Source organism: Elgaria multicarinata, chromosome 1 (genome assembly GCF_023053635.1).
Source record: "Elgaria multicarinata webbii isolate HBS135686 ecotype San Diego chromosome 1, rElgMul1.1.pri, whole genome shotgun sequence".
Classification (NCBI taxonomy): Eukaryota; Metazoa; Chordata; class Lepidosauria; order Squamata; family Anguidae; genus Elgaria; species Elgaria multicarinata.
Genome location: NC_086171.1, coordinates 121,473,788 through 121,490,916, shown reverse-complemented (window position 1 = coordinate 121,490,916; position 17,129 = coordinate 121,473,788). Strand labels below are relative to the sequence as shown.

The 17,129-nt window shown below is 40.9% G+C and overlaps 1 protein-coding gene across 2 annotated transcripts in view; it reads right to left on the bottom strand.

Annotated features, from left to right (window-relative positions):
• Positions 1 to 9,010: 9,010 nt before the first annotated feature.
• CDC14A (cell division cycle 14A) overlaps positions 9,011 to 17,129 on the bottom strand; it is an 85,339-nt gene continuing 77,220 nt past the window's right edge. For both annotated transcript variants that reach the window (XM_063135693.1, XM_063135701.1), the window contains 2 exons: positions 16,243 to 16,567; positions 9,011 to 11,428 (listed from right to left, as the gene is read on the bottom strand). In XM_063135693.1, the coding sequence (XP_062991763.1) occupies positions 11,399 to 11,428; positions 16,243 to 16,567 (355 nt within the window). In that variant the 3' untranslated portion in view covers positions 9,011 to 11,398. The remainder of the gene's footprint in view (positions 11,429 to 16,242; positions 16,568 to 17,129) is intronic.

Genomic DNA, 17,129 nt, shown 5'->3' with positions numbered 1-17,129 from the left:
TCTGTTGCACAGAAATTAGGCTCTGCTGCACCTCCAGACGAACCTTCCCACTGCTCGCTTCTCAAGGTGGCTAAGCCGAGCCATGAAGAAATCAGGAGTCATCTACTAGGCTATGCAAAGGCAGAGCAAAGGCACCCAAGTGAAAAGTTCCAAAGCAGACAAGGTGTCAAAAAGACAGCAGACAGCAATATCCAGACAGGCAGAGAAACTGGATCCCAATGGAAACTCACAAAATTCTGGGAACCATGCCAGTTCCAGAGTCAGTCATTGGCAGACATCAAAGAAGGGATGTAGGGGGATTCTTCAGAAAGTGAAGTGAGGACGATGCGAACATATTCTGAGCCAGCCACAAGATCCCAAAAGGCGAAGGTAGGTAGATCATTTGAGGCAGGGCTTCGGAAGGCAGGCAAGCTGAAAGGAAAGATCCGGAGCATGCAGGAACGCAACCTTACATGGTCTCCATCATGGTAGGTATGAAACTACCTTGCTGGCCAGAAGAATGTGAGGCAGCAATGAGTGCCCTGTGCCAGGCAGGCAGGCAGGCAGGCAAGCAGACAAAAAAAGGGGGGAATACTGGGAGTCCCAGGACTCTGCGATGAACAGCTTCAAGAAGATTTGGATTAGCAGCTCATCTGAAGACTTGGAGCAGCTTCCTTTGCTTTACAGTACGCATGGTGTGTATATATATCAGTCTGGGAAAATTCAGTGCTTCTAATCTTTATGAATTATTCAGCAGGTTTCAGGCTTGCGAGAGCAGGAGGGAGGGGGGGGGAAGCCAAGCTTGCACGGAAAAGCCAGCAATTACAAAGACTGATTTTCTCCCCTCACCCAGCCTTCCACCCACTGTGTTTCTCAAATCACCTTCCATCCCCTTCATCTCCTGGACCTTCTGTGTAACCACTGAAATCCGGCCCCCAGGTTGGACAGAAACTCCTCTACTCGTACACTTCATTGTCCCCGACTCCTTCTGGGTTGTGTTATTCTGAGGAAGGATTTTACGCTTCCGTGGCTTACCAAAAATAATATCTAATTTTAGATCAAATCTTCCATTGCAATATGCAAAAGCACTCTAGCTTAATACATGCTCGCTGCTCCTTGGCAACAGATTCTTGATCATATTACTGAGCTGACCGTCTTCTAATATATTTACACATATTGTTTGCAATAGGATTCCCTCCACTTCCCCCAGAAAGTGTTAGGGTAAGTCAACTCAGGCTTTGAACTCGGCAAGGTAGGTACAATTATAATGAATACATACTTGTCCCAAGGTAAAGAGAAACAGAGACAGGCAGACAGTGTCCTTACATCTAAGGTTGTTCATTCATTTCTTTAGGAAACATTGAAAATGCCCAAGGTGGTGTAAAAACCAAAAATGCCAGATTTACATGCAAAACCCAACATCCATGCATGCATGTAGCCAATGCAGAAGCACGTCCCTCTTTGCAATGCTCATCCAGACCCCTTGAAAATGGCTGGACAGGTCTTGTGTGTGGGGAGATGCATACCTATTCAGAGCTCCAATTGTTACTTGCAACTAGAACTGGATAAAATCAAAATAGAAAGCCCTTGTTTTCACTATCTGACACCAATCTGATGCATTGCAGGCTTCAGGATCATGGTAGAGTCCTGAAGTTGAGGGCTCAGTCAACTCTGGTGCCATTTGCTGGGCTGATTTGTCCACATGCAGAGAAGATTGTGTTATGGCTCTGTCCATGGAAGGTGAAGCTGGGGTGAGTGGCACTGATTCAACAATGAGAATAAAATTAAAAGAAGGAAGTAGTCTGTCCAGCAGTCCCAGGAAAGAACAACTGTAGCTTGTTTGAGAATGATGAATTGTGAAACACGGAGAACATTCCAAATGCTACTATTGCTGTGGTGGAAGAAAAGGAACTGCATGGGAGGAGGACTCCATGTGCTGGAGTATGTATGGAGGGGGAGGCCAGGACTTTCACCTAAAGCACAGCTCAGTTCTAGAATGCACCAAATGACAGTTCTGTGCAGGCGCACAACCTGTATGTCTGAGAGCATCACCACATGGGGGGAAATCACACTTGCTTACCGTCGCTTCTCTACCCGCGTGTTTGTCCCTCATTACTTCCTCTTTCAAAAAAGGAAGTAAACAATGTGCACGTGGGCCATTTGGATCACACTGCTTCTCCTGCACACAGCAGTGGATAGCGGCAAGTTCAGTCTCAAAAAATAAGTCGGATTTACTGGGTTGTTTTTTTGTTGTACAAAGGCGGCTAGAAGGGGCAGTAGTCAATGTTGTGAGAGGGACCTGCAAAAATCCGTGAGTGCCCAGTAATGAGCATCCAATAAAATGCTTGTCTGATCGAGCTCTGGGTCACAAAGACCACGAAGAAGAAAGGCTAAAATGAGTGAATGGGTTGGGTGATGATGTCAGTGGGCATAGCCATGCTGACATCATCTGATCTGCAGAGGGCCTGGAGGGGGACAATTTGGCCCCTGACCCAAATATGCTTCTGCGTCCCTTATTAGAGTAATGCCAGAAACGCCAAAAGCAAAGGGATAGACAAAAAGGATATTTAATTCCATGAAAACAATTCCAACACTTTTCGGACCCACAGGTCTCCTTCAGAACAATTTTATATAATTTAATGGATGTCGTTTCCTCCTCAAATGCCAGTCGCCTATGCATAGAAGAAGGACCTTGTGGGTCCGAGATACATTGGAATTGTTTTCATTGAATTAAATACTAGGGATGTGCTCCGCTCCGATTAGGAGCGTAGAAGCAGTAGCGGATTGGCCTGCTCCGCCTTACCCAGAGGCGGAGTAGGAGCGGACCGCGGACCCCCTAGAAGCAAGGCGAAGAGAAGCGACCATTTTTCGGAGCTCCGAGTTCAGGCGGAGCGCTCCGGTCGCCATCTTGAAAACATTTCGCCATAGGATTGCATTGCGGCAAATAATCGCGCATAACTACGTTGTTTTTGAAGCTATCGTTCTGGAAATTCTTGTGCACAGAGAGTCGTGGATGGGGGTCATTTTGAGACCACTCTCACCTCTCTGCGTGCTGTGGTTCACGTGCAATATTTTTTTAAAAATCGGGTCAACCGCGGGGCTCAAACTGCGTTTCGGCTTTTCGCCCATAGGATTGCATTGAGGGAAAGAATCGGGGATAACTGGGGGGGGGTTTAAGCTATCGTTCTGAAAATTCTTGTGCACAGAGAGTCGTGGATGGGGGTCATTTTGAGACCACTCTCAACTTTCTGCATCGTACGGGTCGCGGGCTAGAAGTTTTTTAAAAATAGGGTCAACCGCGGGGCTCCGTTTCGGCTTTTCGCCCATAGGATTGCATTGAGGGAAAGAATCGGGGATAACTGGGGGGGGGTTTAAGCTATCGTTCTGAAAATTCTTGTGCACAGAGAGTCGTGGATGGGGGTCATTTTGAGACCACTCTCAACTTTCTGCATCGTACGGGTCGCGGGCTAGAAGTTTTTTAAAAATCGGCGGGAAAAATACCTTTTTCAAAGGGCTGAGGGGCAGAGTCAGCTCCCGGTCATGATGATCCCAAAGTTGGAGGAGGGCATAGGCAAAACAGGTAACTTGGGATTCTGGGAAACTTCTCTTTCTTCATCTGAACGGGCTTTTCCCCGTGTTTTTTAACACAGTAGCCCCACCAAATGCACAAACACAACCTGAAATCATATACTAAGCCAAGAATAAGAGATAGAAAACACAGCACTGCTCCCCACCCTAACCTTGGTGAACAACTGAATCGATGTGGTGCAAGGGGATGAGCTCCCCTAGGGCATCTCATCGTGGACGTGCCCCCACTCTCTCCTGCACTGGAAGGCCATAGAGCCTTCCAAAGAGAGTAAAACGGTGGAGCAATGCCTATCATGAGTTGAAGTGAATGGTCACTTTTCAGTGGTGGAGCAATGCCTGTTATGAGTTGAAGTGAGCGTTTTACTTCTTCTCAGAGCTGTTGGTGGCTGTCTTGAACTGGCAGCTACTTCCCCCTCCCCCGGGCACGTCCCCCTATTGCTGGTAAAAGACAGATATAGCCTTTTTTTTTTAATTCTTCTTGCTGTTTATTGAGCAACACTGCTGCTTTTAATTCCACCCCTCCTTTGTTTATTGATTGATTTATTCCATTTTCTATGCATTACTGGCTTATCCTTGGCTCCCTTCCTTATGCCCCCAGAAATGCCAGCTGCATGCCTGCCTGCCTTCCCTCCCTCCTCCCCTGCCCACCTCGCAGGGATGTTGTGTGTGGGGTGCCCGATTTTCAAAAATTCGCCAAAAATCAGGGGATGATGGGATTGCCTTGAAACTTGGCGTGTGTGTGTATACGCCCATGAGGTGTCATGGTGCCAAACGTGAGGTTTCTAACTTCAACGGAAAAAAAGTTGTTTACTTTTTTAGCTTTCAATGCAACCCTATGGGGGGGCAAAAACGGAGCTCCGGATCCGGATCCGGAGCTCCGAGCGGAGCGGAGCGGAAGTGGGCGGAGCGGGGGCGGGGCGGAGCGACCCGCTCCGAAAAATGGCGGATCTGCAAGTGAAGCGGAGCGGGGGGTCCGTGCACACCCCTATTAAATACCCCTTTGCTTTTGGCTTTTCTGGCATTCTTTGTGGGGTTCCCAGAGTTAGAGTACCCAGGATAACCAAACTGTGGAGGGAATTTTTGATTGTGCTAAACATTTTGAACACTTGGCTGGCCCATGACCTGCATTGTCTTCATGGTTAGGATGTACATAGACATCTCTCCAAAAAGCAACTGCATAAACTTACTCTGCAGAGGAATAGCAGATTGTGCAGAAAAGTCTAGACTGTGCATTTAAGATTTTTCCATGTTAATTAGTCAAGAAAAGAGACAAATCATTGTCTTCATTAAATGTCTTCAGTAATTTGAAATAGTTAATTGGTGTGGCTGTGTTTATTACAATGTCCACATGTGCTGTTAGCGTATTATAATATTACTCCGTCAATTCACTTATCGGACTAAAAAAACAAAACAAAATATATTCTGCCCCCTGAACTTGAATTAATAATCCCCTATCTGCAGGATCTAGTTATGCCCATCCCCTAAAAAAGCGCTGGTTTTGTACCTCCTTACAAATCTCAAGGATTAGCCCTAGCATCCAAACTGGGTTCTGGGAATTGGTTGTGGTTTGTAAATAATGGATATAAGACACAAAATAAAAGGCCATGTTGTCTACAGAGATGAATATGATAAATGTGAAGTGGAGAAGATACATGCTTGTTGTAAGCACACACAGTGGAAATGTACAAAGAGGACACAGCCAACAGGGTGCCTGCACATTCACCATGCGTCCTTGCAAGTCTTAAAGCGTGTGATGTAGAGACGGGTTTCTAAGCTCCCAGGAAACCATGTACTGGACATGTACTGGTTAGCTATGCTTCCTTGGCACATTTCCAAATGCACATCTCCATTTCACACTTTAGCACTTACTGCTGCAAACACTGAGCTAATTACAGCATCCCCAGTGCGTACATGCTTTCCACGTAAAGAGTGCACCAGTCTTGACCACATAAGCCATTAAAAAACAAAAAACAAAAGCAGCTGCTCAAAGCAATGAAATGGAATTTCTTGTCACTCACCATGCTTTTTATGTTGAAAACCGCCTGCCACCCCCCATGCTGCACTGGAACAAGGAGCAGGGCTTGAAATCACCACTTTAAACAGCATCTCCTTTCCATAGCTCCCTGGGTCTGCTAGTTCAAAGGGAGCCCACAAGCTTGACTTCGGTAGTAGACATTTTTAGAGTGCTGCCTTCGAATGATTAATAAACAACTACAAGCCCTTATAAAACACAAAAGCATTTATGCTCCAAAGCATTAGGATCCAGTCTTATGTGATGTTGTTATCGTCTGCTTCATCTTCACATCTACGAGCCCGCCCAGGTTGAAATACAAAATTCCATACAGCAATTATGTTTTAAAAAGAAGGGGGAAAAAGCATTCCCTTTCTTCAAGAAAGGTAAAAAAACAGCAGTAGCCAACGTATTTGGAAAGTGTGCCATCAGTTTGAAAAATGAGATGCCACTCCAGGTTGCACTGCAACTACTGTATATGTACAGTCTACTTGTACTTTGTGGGAATTTTCCCCCTAATCTAGGGAACGGTATAGCACCAAAGACCACAGCCAGGACCTCTGTCTCTCCTGCAATTTGCTTCCAATTGGGTTTGCTACAACAAAGTTGTGCTCTAAATGCCATTTATTTATTATTATTATTATTATTATTATTATTATTATTATTATTATTATTATTATTATTATTATCCTGCCCTTTGCCCAATAGTGGGCCTCAAGGCGGCCTTACAAAATTTAAAATATATACATTATTATTTATGATACCCATGCCACAGGTTCACCAACCAGGGCAGAAAGCATGAACTAAATGTTTAAACAATCTTAATAGTCTTGGACCAAGTTTTCTCAGGAATTGCATCCTCCTGCATGGGCCTCTTTAAGAACTTGCCTCAGCTTCGAAGGCCCTTCTCATGGCCGACCACTCACAGAAGTTCAATTAGCATGTGTGCATTATGGAACGACCTCTGCAGAGTCGCATTTTGCCCTTTGTGAGCCTTCATTTAAAAGCAGTGCCCATTTAAAAGCCAGCAAAAATAGTTTTGCAACAGCAAAACTGCAACGTTTTTAAAACTTAAGGCATTCAGGACTGTTTGTTTTACTGGTTCAGTCCTATACTGTGTTAATTATCAACTCTTTCACTGAATAGTAATTACTTTGTATTGTTTTGCCATTACTTGTCTTGTATGTTGGTTGTAGAGAAAGGGTTGATACAAATATTATAAACTGGAGCGTGCAGGTTGTGGCCCTCCAGCATTTTGGACTGTCACTCCCATCAGCCTTAGTTGGCATAGTCAATGGTGAGGAATCATGGAGTCATTAGCCAAAACATTTGGAGGGCCACAATTTATCCACCCCATTATAAACAAAGAAACAAACAGATAAGTTATTTTTAGTTTCTGGAATTGCTGTTCGGCCAGGGACAGAGAAATTGAAAACTGAGTTACTGACTGACATCAAATTAGAATAACTATGTTGAAAGTTTTGTTTTTAATTGGCAGTTCAGCAGCCACTGATCTCCAAGGAACATACAATAGGAAAAAAATGTTACAGAATCAGTGGATGATACTTAACTATTTTATTATTAATTCTATTTTAAGTATTTATAATACTCTTTAACACAGGGTGGTGTATAAAATTCATTAAAACAATTGAAACTGAGATAAAATCCACAATAAAACAGAAAATCTAACTCACCATGACTCTCAAGAGATGATGCCTACTGCTAGTCCAAGTCACGGACCAAAAAAATCGTAAGATCAGCATAGTCCAAGAGAGCAACTGTTACAATCAATCCTCACTTTAATTGGACTCTCTCTCAGCACTCATTCTGGCTTAGCTCTACAATTTCAAAGAGATCGGGTAGGGGGAAGCTAGCCCTTAAAAAAGCAAGCAAATATGATTGTACTAGTATTAATCCAAATAGCCACAAGCAGGGGGTGTTATGCTGTGACTCTGCAGGAGTGCAGGTGTTCTGCAGAATTCAGCTTCCTGAAATTCTCTATTTTCATTTCTAAAAGAAACACAATTTTTTGCATGTTTATTCAGAGATAGATAGCACTGTGTTAAAGGGGAATGATTTACTAACAAATGTGTGCAGGATTGCAGCTTTGGTTGTTGTAGAATATAGGAGCTGCCCATTGGAATGATATATGCAGCACTGGTCCCAAATGCCTATTAATTTACAAAGGCATGAAAAATTAAATGTATATCAACTGCACAATGCACCCCATAAAAGGTTAAATATATGTTCAAGTACATGAGGGCAATGTTGGAGGCATAAGGGGAAGAAGCAAATTCAGAGATTTGTGATGAGTACGTACACACGCGCTCTCAAACATACAATATATAATGCAAGGTGTGACAAACAATTGGGTAGTTTCCCCCCCCAATAAAATAAACTCATTTTATTGCTTTGATTTTTAAAAAGTTTCCCTACTTAACATTTTATGCTCACGTTGTACTGATTACTGGAAAAGGAATAGTACCAAGTAATGGGAAGAATGTATTTGCTTTTTAAAAGTACGATGGAGAAGAACGGCTTGCCATGTGCTTTTGATGAATAAAATAGCTTACAGTAAATGTCTACAGGAAAATAACGACAATTATCCTTTCATTGGAAAAGTGACATCCTTATTCCGGTGTAGGACTAAACCACAGGAAAATGTCTGACATTTAATAGTATCAAACACTTTAAAAATGGAGAGGGGGGAAATGGGAATAATTGCTAGAAACTATAAAACAGACACTTTAATATATAGATATACCATTCATGGAATATATTATGAACACACCAAAATAGGAAGATATACTTAAAAATTGTTTGGCAGTTCTATTGGAAAAATCAAATTGACATTCAATTATACATTAAAAAGATGTTTTGTTCTTTAATCTCACACCCTTCCAATTAATTCCAGATCAAATACTTATTCGCATCTGTTGCTTACATAGGTTTTTTTTTTTTTAATCCTCTATGAGGAAACACATACAACATACTCATGGGTATTCTCAGAATGTGTGCAAAACATTTTCCAGCTCACAGAAGAAAAGGCCAGAGCACATGTGTCTAGCACAGAAAGAATAGGAGGGTTACTTAATACAAATGCACTTTGTTTTCGGAGAGATCTTTGCAGGGGGGAGAAGGTGGGCCTCAGCTGTCTTCTCGGAATATGAAGACCCAGAGAAGCTGTTGACAAACCTGCCTAAGGCAAGGCTGCCAGCCAGAACAGGAGAGGATGCAAGACTAGGAAAAAAAATGTGTGTTTGTGGGTGAGGGGGTTGAGATTGGATACAAGAATGAATGAAGCTATAGTGACAGCCAATGAGAAGCAGGGTTAACATTTGAAGGAAAAAGGCTATAGGCTCCGAAGGGTCAGTGAAATATTCTCTAAAACAGAAGTACTATATTTCATAAAATCTGATTAAAACAAAGAAATGAAGTGCACAATTTTGACTTTTATTGTTCGTTAGCATTTATATTTCAACATTTCAAAAAATAGTACATCTTTCTAGTAATTAACAAAATACATGTCAAACTATATAGAGGTAGAATTACCTTAGAATTTGCTTATCACTCACTCATATACAGTATAATGTAGCTACATATGATCAAAATTAATACATTATTCAGTGATTAAAACAGCTGCAATCAAGAAGAATTTTGCCATCATAATTAGGGCCATTTCCCTCAAAATATATATTTTAAAAAAACCCAACTTCAGTCAACATTAGTTACCTTTGCTTGATATGAAACAAATTTAAAAAATCAGAGCAGTCCGTGTTAAACTAACAATGGCCTGCTTTGAATGATCATATATGAGCACGCCTTTTGTCTTTTGCTCTTCCCTTTGTGGTATGAGCAATCTAGGAAGTCTCTAATTAATCACAATGTCCCATTCAGTCCAAATCTGGTAATTATGATTACAAGGCTTTGGAACAAACCAGAATATTAAATAAACTTCAAACCATGTTGTAATATCGTGGCTTATTTTGAAACTTGTAACTAAAGTTCAGACAAAATAGTAAATAAGTTAGGGACTTCTTAGCTGCAAACAGATAAGTGAAGGGGCTGCATGTCTTGCCAAAAGGCGGGTGGGGTGGAGGAGCGCAGATTCCTAGGTCTGAGGCCAGATCAATGTCCCTGTACTTTGGATCCAGGAATCCGAAGTATCTTACCACCCACCCCACCCCAGACTCTGACGAATGGGGGAATAGGATTGCTCCCTAAGAAATATAGCAATAGAGGGATGGATTCAATACACTCTGTAATGAAAATGTGCAACTTCCTGCTAGGGATAGGCAACCATGCAGTGTTCAAGTCCACTGAGGTTCTCTGAATCCTTCCACAAAGCTCATTTCACCTTGTTTGTTTTCTGATGGGGGGGAAATTTATATATATTTTTTATTGGAAAAAGTGTACATTTTAGAAAGCACACAATTTTTCCCAATTCAAAAAATAAATAAAAATACCAAAAATGGGTATTTCATCCACTCCATAGGTTAAAGTGTGAAAATGCAGACTGGGCGCACTTCTGAAAATGAACATACATGCACTTGCATTTTCTGAACTTTGGGAAACTGCAAAAAATTCCTAAGAATTGTGTTCCTGCTCTTATTCAGGGCATGTTTGCATGATTTATGAACAGGAATGAAGTTCTTGTACATCCATACTTTCTGCCTTTGTGCCTAATTTTGTACACTGCAACCTGGCAATGAAAGTGCCATCAAATCAAGCTCAAAAGACATGTAATTCTTACAATTTCAGTGAGTATATTAGGTTTTCCTTGCTATGCATAACACTTTTCCTATTATACATAGCATCCTGGCTTCACATTCTGATAGAAGTACAGGTTTTAAAAACTAGTTATGCAGAAAGAAAAATACAGGCTCTAAAAATAGAATGTCTTTGTAAAACAAACGATTGGGCTGAAAATGTTAACAGATAACAGACTTATTATTTAAACTGGAAAAGACACTGATTCAAGACGTTAACGTAGGCCTACTTCTTAGGCATTCTATATCCTTTTAAAAACGTCCATTTTGAACACCAGCATTTCAAAGCTAAAAACACTGATATTAGCTAGTTTTCCACTAGTAACATTATTTAAACTGAATCCACGATGATGGATGCATAAAATAAAACCAACAAGCAGCCCTATTTTCTTAATGGCCAGGATCAAGAGAGATGTGCAAGGTCACTTCCAAATGTGCACATAGAGTTTTCGGCTCTCCATTTCTAGCAGCAGCTTTGTGCACTCCACAAAAGTTGAGGGGCCCTTTGGAGTGACAGCTCATGTGGCATGAAGGGATGCCACCTATCAGCAAGCCCCTCGGCCCCCCACCCCACCCCATGTGTGCGCAGAAGTGTTCTGCACCACATTCTCTGGATCCTGGTTAATATTTGAACTCTAAAACAAAATATATATTGAAAAAATACACATTTCTGATAAAAAAGTAAAGCCTAAATCAAAATATAGCCTACTTTTTACATAATTATATCTTTATATAGATATATACACATGCAAAATATTTTACTCCATACATATACATTGTAACACTATATCCAGAACCATAATTACAAATGTATTGCTAAAATCATTAGAAATGTCCCCAGTATTAAAAGTGTAATAGTCAGAAGTTTAACTTCAGTGCATTTGTAGTAGCAACTAAGTGACGTCCCTGGTTAGTTCAGAGACTTGGATGTCTTAAGTTCTAATCATGTATGAAGAGGTGTCTTCCTGCGAGTTGTTTCCCTCAACAGAGCTCCTCCTTGAAGAACATTGATTTTTAGGAGCTGTCCAGTTTTCACCGAAGCAACAGGGCTTTAGTACTGAACATATTCAGACTGAAGGGACTGTGCAGGTGAGAAACAAAAACTAGTATTAAAATTCAGTTAGAGACAAATTATACTTCAAGCAACATGAATAGTGTCCTTTCAAATAGAAGAGTTTGTTATTATAAAAACATGCTAAAAAAAAATCCAAGATACAGCACAGCCAGACAACAAATGCAATATGCTTACACTATGAGAAGCAGGAAACCAGTGCTTCCCAAACGTCTAAATAACAGAGGCCCAATTCCAGCCTCCAAATTAAAATTGGAGGCACACTATGCTTTTTACTTTCAAGTTTAGGGTGCAATCCCAGAGCGCAACCCCAGAACTAGGAGACCCCAGAACTAGGAGATTTACAAGTCTCCTACGCAGGTGCCTCGCTCCCCACTCTCTACATTTTACCTAGATGGGTGATTTCACCTGTCTAGGGGAGGTTTCGGGGAGGGGTTGAGAAGGAAGCTGGGGCAGTGATAGGAAAAGGAATAAAACAGCCACCCCAGATTCCTTCCCTCCCTGCCCCCAGGAATGCCCTCTTTCTCCATCTCTGCACTCTGTGGGAAGGTAGCCAGTGTGGTTCTCTCCATGCTGGATACAAGGGGGAGGGGAAGGGAGCACCATTTCCTGGCTACGAGATCAGGGGCATAGGATCGCTCCCTCCTATACTCAGAAGAGTACACCCTGTATTTCTGCACGTCAGTGACCTGTTCCTTCCACCTTACAATCAGGAGGCAAGCCCAGAGTTAGTGACTTGTGCAGACACACAATGGGCATTCTCTGAGGACTGGTAATTCCCCTGTGGTTTGGTATCAGGCGTGATTGGATGTTCCAGTCAAATCTAGTGTGGATATGGCAGAAATGGACAGGAAAAGCTTACTAGGAAGGGTACTTGAGTATCATAGGAGCTTTTTATTAGTCCCCCCTCCTTTATTGCATTTTAATGGTTCTCTCATAGTTCACCAGTGTGCCCGGCAAAAAGTTTGGGAATTACTCGAGTAAACTCTTCTGTGTTATGGAAATTAAAGATACATGGTAAAATGTCAGCAACAGATGATTAGGGTAGCCAAACTGCAAACTGAGGTGGGGGTGGTAGCTGACAATTGTTCAAAGAGATGGAGTCTGACTGTTCTATAATTCTTCACATTTTGACTGTCATACTAATTAAGAATTCTAGCTATCTTTTACATTAAGTGCTTTAAAACAAAGGATACCGTCATAATCACCTCTATAATTTACCTCAGTAAAGAAAATGGCAAGATGAAATTGCACTTATTGTAGGTTAATTGCACTCATTTTAGCTTCAACAATGAAAAGCATTCTTCAGTTTTTTATTCCATTCAGAAAGTGAGTGAAGTAGGGCTAATTCCCATAAAACGAATCAAATAGCAGTACATTTTAGAACACACTGAAACATTTTAGATATACATTGGAGAGGGGAAGAGTAGAAACAAGTACAAATGAGTATGTACAGTTACTTTAAGTAGCAAAGAAGGACAGGGAGAAATTTAGTAGAGTTAAATGCATGCCATGAAACCCCTTGCTAATATTTGAGGAAACAGAGTCCCTTTAAACTTAAAATTCTTTCTTTGATCAGAAAAAACTGATATCAAATTACAGCATTTGAAGTTTTGCTAGTGCTTGCAACCAGTTACGGTGACAATAAAATCTAATTTAAGATCTTATTTTCAATACTGCTTGTTGTCAAAGTCTCAAACCTAAAGCAACTTACCTGGCAGTAAATTCCAATGAAGTCATTGGGACTTACTCCAGGTAAAGAATTTAGAAGAAACCCTTCTGTCCACATGCCAGCTACGATAGATAACACTGATCAATTGCCCTCATTCAATTGCAGGAGGGCCTTACTAATATAGCAGACATGGAGAAAGTTGTGTGCAAGTCTAACCAGGTTTACAAAGGTCCAAAGCATAATGCTGTAAAGACTCATAAACTGAAAAACGTTAGGTTAAAAATAGTTGCATCCTGCTGTTTACTAGTTCGTCCACAGGTGCATTTGAGTATCAGTGTTGCCTTTTCAAAATGAAGTAGAATAGTAACAGCCATTAGTTTGAATGAAACCTCTAGACTGAATTTTTAAAATTTTACAAAAAAGAATAAATGCGGTTTACCTGGGTGGTTTACATATGCAAGTCCTGCATATTTTCACTGTTTGTACAAGTATGTAAGTACAGCTGTGTAGCAAATCACTTGTGTCTACCTTACCACACTGTCCAGTAGTAATCATGGCAACTGTGGAAAAAAAATGCCTCAATAATTGGGGAAATGGCTCTTAGCAGTCTGCATGCTGCCCAGTCCATTCTAACTGTTCTTCACATGACTATGTACCCGTGAAGAAAATATGCAGGTTGCATGTGTGAACCAGTCCTTACGTGTTATCTACGTTTTGCAGTTATATGACTTCATTGTTTCCAAGTTCCACTTCTACTTTATCTGGAGATTTGCCAGACATTGCTACACTTTCATTTTCATACAGCACAAGCAAGGAACACTTTGAAAGCCAAACATCTATTTTGTTGCATCAGTAATTGCCAGAGATGTGGGTGGGTACAGTTTTTTTCTTTCCATTTTGGAAAACAAAATGCCCATCTTGCCTTCCTTCTCGCCTACATAGTCAGAGACCTGGTACGCATATAACACTAACCCATGATGTATTAACCCATGGGGTTTTGAATTCTGAGTTGTTGTGATGCTTCATGTCCACTGCACTTAGAAAACATGGGTTTTTTAACTATGAACAACCCAGAAATCCATGGTTTGTCATTGGGTTATGAATTCTGGGTTGCTAAACCATTTGTTGTCATTATATGCAAACCCAGATCCATGGGTTGTACTACAGTTCAGCAAAGACCTTTAGGATAAGGGAGGAAAGGAGGAGGGACACAAGCAACTCAGGGATTGAGAAAACCAAACATGTTTTGTTCAATTGTCTGTCAGACAAATCCTGGCTAGGGAAGGGTTTAACTGTGGGTTAAATAAACCATGGGTTAATATTATGTGTGAAGACATTCACATGAAACTGGGTTTCTATAATTCCAGGCTAGGCACAGGTCTGGCATCAGGGGTTAGTATGGCAGGTAGCTTCCAAGGGCCTATGGCTCAAAGTGGCCCAGCCCAGCCCCAGCTCCTGCCAGGACCTGACTGCTACAGTAGCTGGTCCTCTTTCTCCTATTGCACTCCTGCTTCTCCTCTTTGTCCAGCCAGCCCTGCTGGGAAATGGAAGTGCCACAGCAGCCAACTTGATAAGCCTACAGGGGCTGTGCTGCCTCATTTCAACATAATACTTTTTCTTAACCTTACGTTTGAGTAGCAGATACAGGCCCATCAACAGCACTATGCTAATAGCCCATGTAAGTCTGGCACCGGTCCTGGCTAGGCATATGTGTCTAGTTTTCTAAAAACATGACAGCTAACATGAGACCATGCTTAAAACTCTTTGTTTATGAGAATCACACTATGATACGATATCTACCATATAATAACTCAACATGCCATTTCTGATATCGGCAACTTAAGGCGGCATGCCATAGAAATGCATTGAAATGGTGTTTCAGACATATGCCACCACCTACACTTTCTAAAAATTGCTGCCATTTTATGGTATTTTGCACAAGAAGCTTATCGCAAAAACAATTTTTCAAGTCTAAAAGCAAATGTGCCTCTTTAAAACACCTACAGCAGTAAACTCATTTTTAAAGAAATTCCTAGAATCAGTTTGCTTTCAGAAACTATACATTATTTCAGAAGGGGGAAGATTTTTAAACATTTTCTATATAAAGTGAAGCATGATGTTTGCCGAATGGGCTCAGCAGAACGTACACAAATTTACAAAACAAATTTAGCAAAAAAAAAAAAAACAGTTTTCCACTCTGGAAAGCACTCGGTATATTTTTAGTGCTTCCACACTAAACCCAAAATGCCTATATGACAGATAAAATTCATCAGCCAAAGCAGTTGAGAGATGCAGGCATGAGATACTGCAATCATCTAACAGTGGCAATAAAGTTTGGTTTTCTGACCCTGTTGCCTAAATCTAAGCACTGCAGTGCTGAGGCAACAATTCCCGCAGGATTGGATCATTAAATCAACATTCTAGATGTTTTAAATAATTCTTTTAAAAGTATCTATGATATAAATTTTTGGAAGTTTATGAAAACTAACATAAAAATATACTGACTTCTGACATCTGGAATTTAAAAATATATACTGAAAGTATGTATAATTCTATTCATCAATAATATGAACTTAATTTGTTATTTGCACATTTTATAGACATACCGGAAAAGACACCATAAGCAAGAACAAAAGCCTAGTTTTAGAGTAGATTAAGGACAAGCATAGATTTAACTCAAATTTGAGCTTTAAGTTGCATCATTTTACAAATTTCACCAATCCCTTTCATGGTGCTAAGACTAAATCCTATTTGAATTTGTGTACGCTATCTTTGAATACATCTAACAAATCATAGCGATCTTACATTACCATGGAAGTTTCATGTTTTCAGCATTTTATTATGAATGACTTGAAATGGACAGACTAATAAAGAAAGCTGTATTTATGAAAGATGTTAGAGAGTTAAAGAATGATCTGTTTCCATTACACCTTTTTTGAGCGAACATCAAAGAAGCAGAAGTGAAAAAGTAGTTGATTGCTTTTGCTAAGAAGAAATCAGCAAAAAGCGCAAAGATGCTATTTGCATATAAGGAGCGTGTGCGAAGGGAGGAAAAGAAGATCTAGAATGGTTAGAAACTCTTTTGAGAAAGCTCTGGTTGAAGGGAAGGGCTGTCAGTTCCCTGGCAGGGCTGCTGTGGCTGTGAACTTACAGGAATTGAACGACTCAGATATCTTGCTGGAGAAGCAGCGAGCCCCGTAAAGGATCTGTAGGTGCTGTACTCGTCTGTCAGGATGCTGGGAGAATTGGCAAAGCTGTTGAGGTTGGTAGCACTACTTCCGCTCCTGTTGTACAGGTTGTTGTTCAGCTCATGGTAATTTCTGGCAGGCAGCTGTGCACTGCCATTCAAATGACTGGAGATTTGGTTTACAGAATAACCTGTCCTAGAGGACGATGATGTCAGTTTGCTCTCAGCATCATCTGAAGCAGCATACAGGTTCCCTAGAGAACTGGCTAGCCTGGAGTTTATGGAAATGCTGAATGGAAAACACATGTGGGGTAAAAATACACACAAAATGTACATATATGTGATGATTAATGCAAGACACATTTTAAAAGACACTAGGGGAAGGGTGACAAACCAGTGTCACAAAATTAAATGATGACAGTATACGGTTTCTTTCTCTGAACTAATGTAAACTACGGAGCAACCGCCGCAAAAGCTTTAACGTAAGGAACGATGCAATAATGACGCAGTTGTAATGTCCAGAAAAAATACATGATTACCAAGAATATGCGCAAGAAGTGACCACGGATGTTTGGGATATTCTGCAGAGTTTACCTTGGCAGCAGCTACTAACTGGCTCATTTAAAAATATCTGTTTCTTGGCTTGAATAAGCAGCTGGAAGAAACTTGTGTGTGTGCATGTGGGGGAACTCTGTAGGAAACAACCATAGTTTCACAGCCATAGTTTCGTTAGTCCTACTGGCCACTTCTTTAGATTATCATTCTAATTTACCATAATCTGGGGTTCAATGGAGTTCAGCTGGAGACATGCCAAATATAAGACAAGGTCAGAATGTTTTAAGACTGTTAGT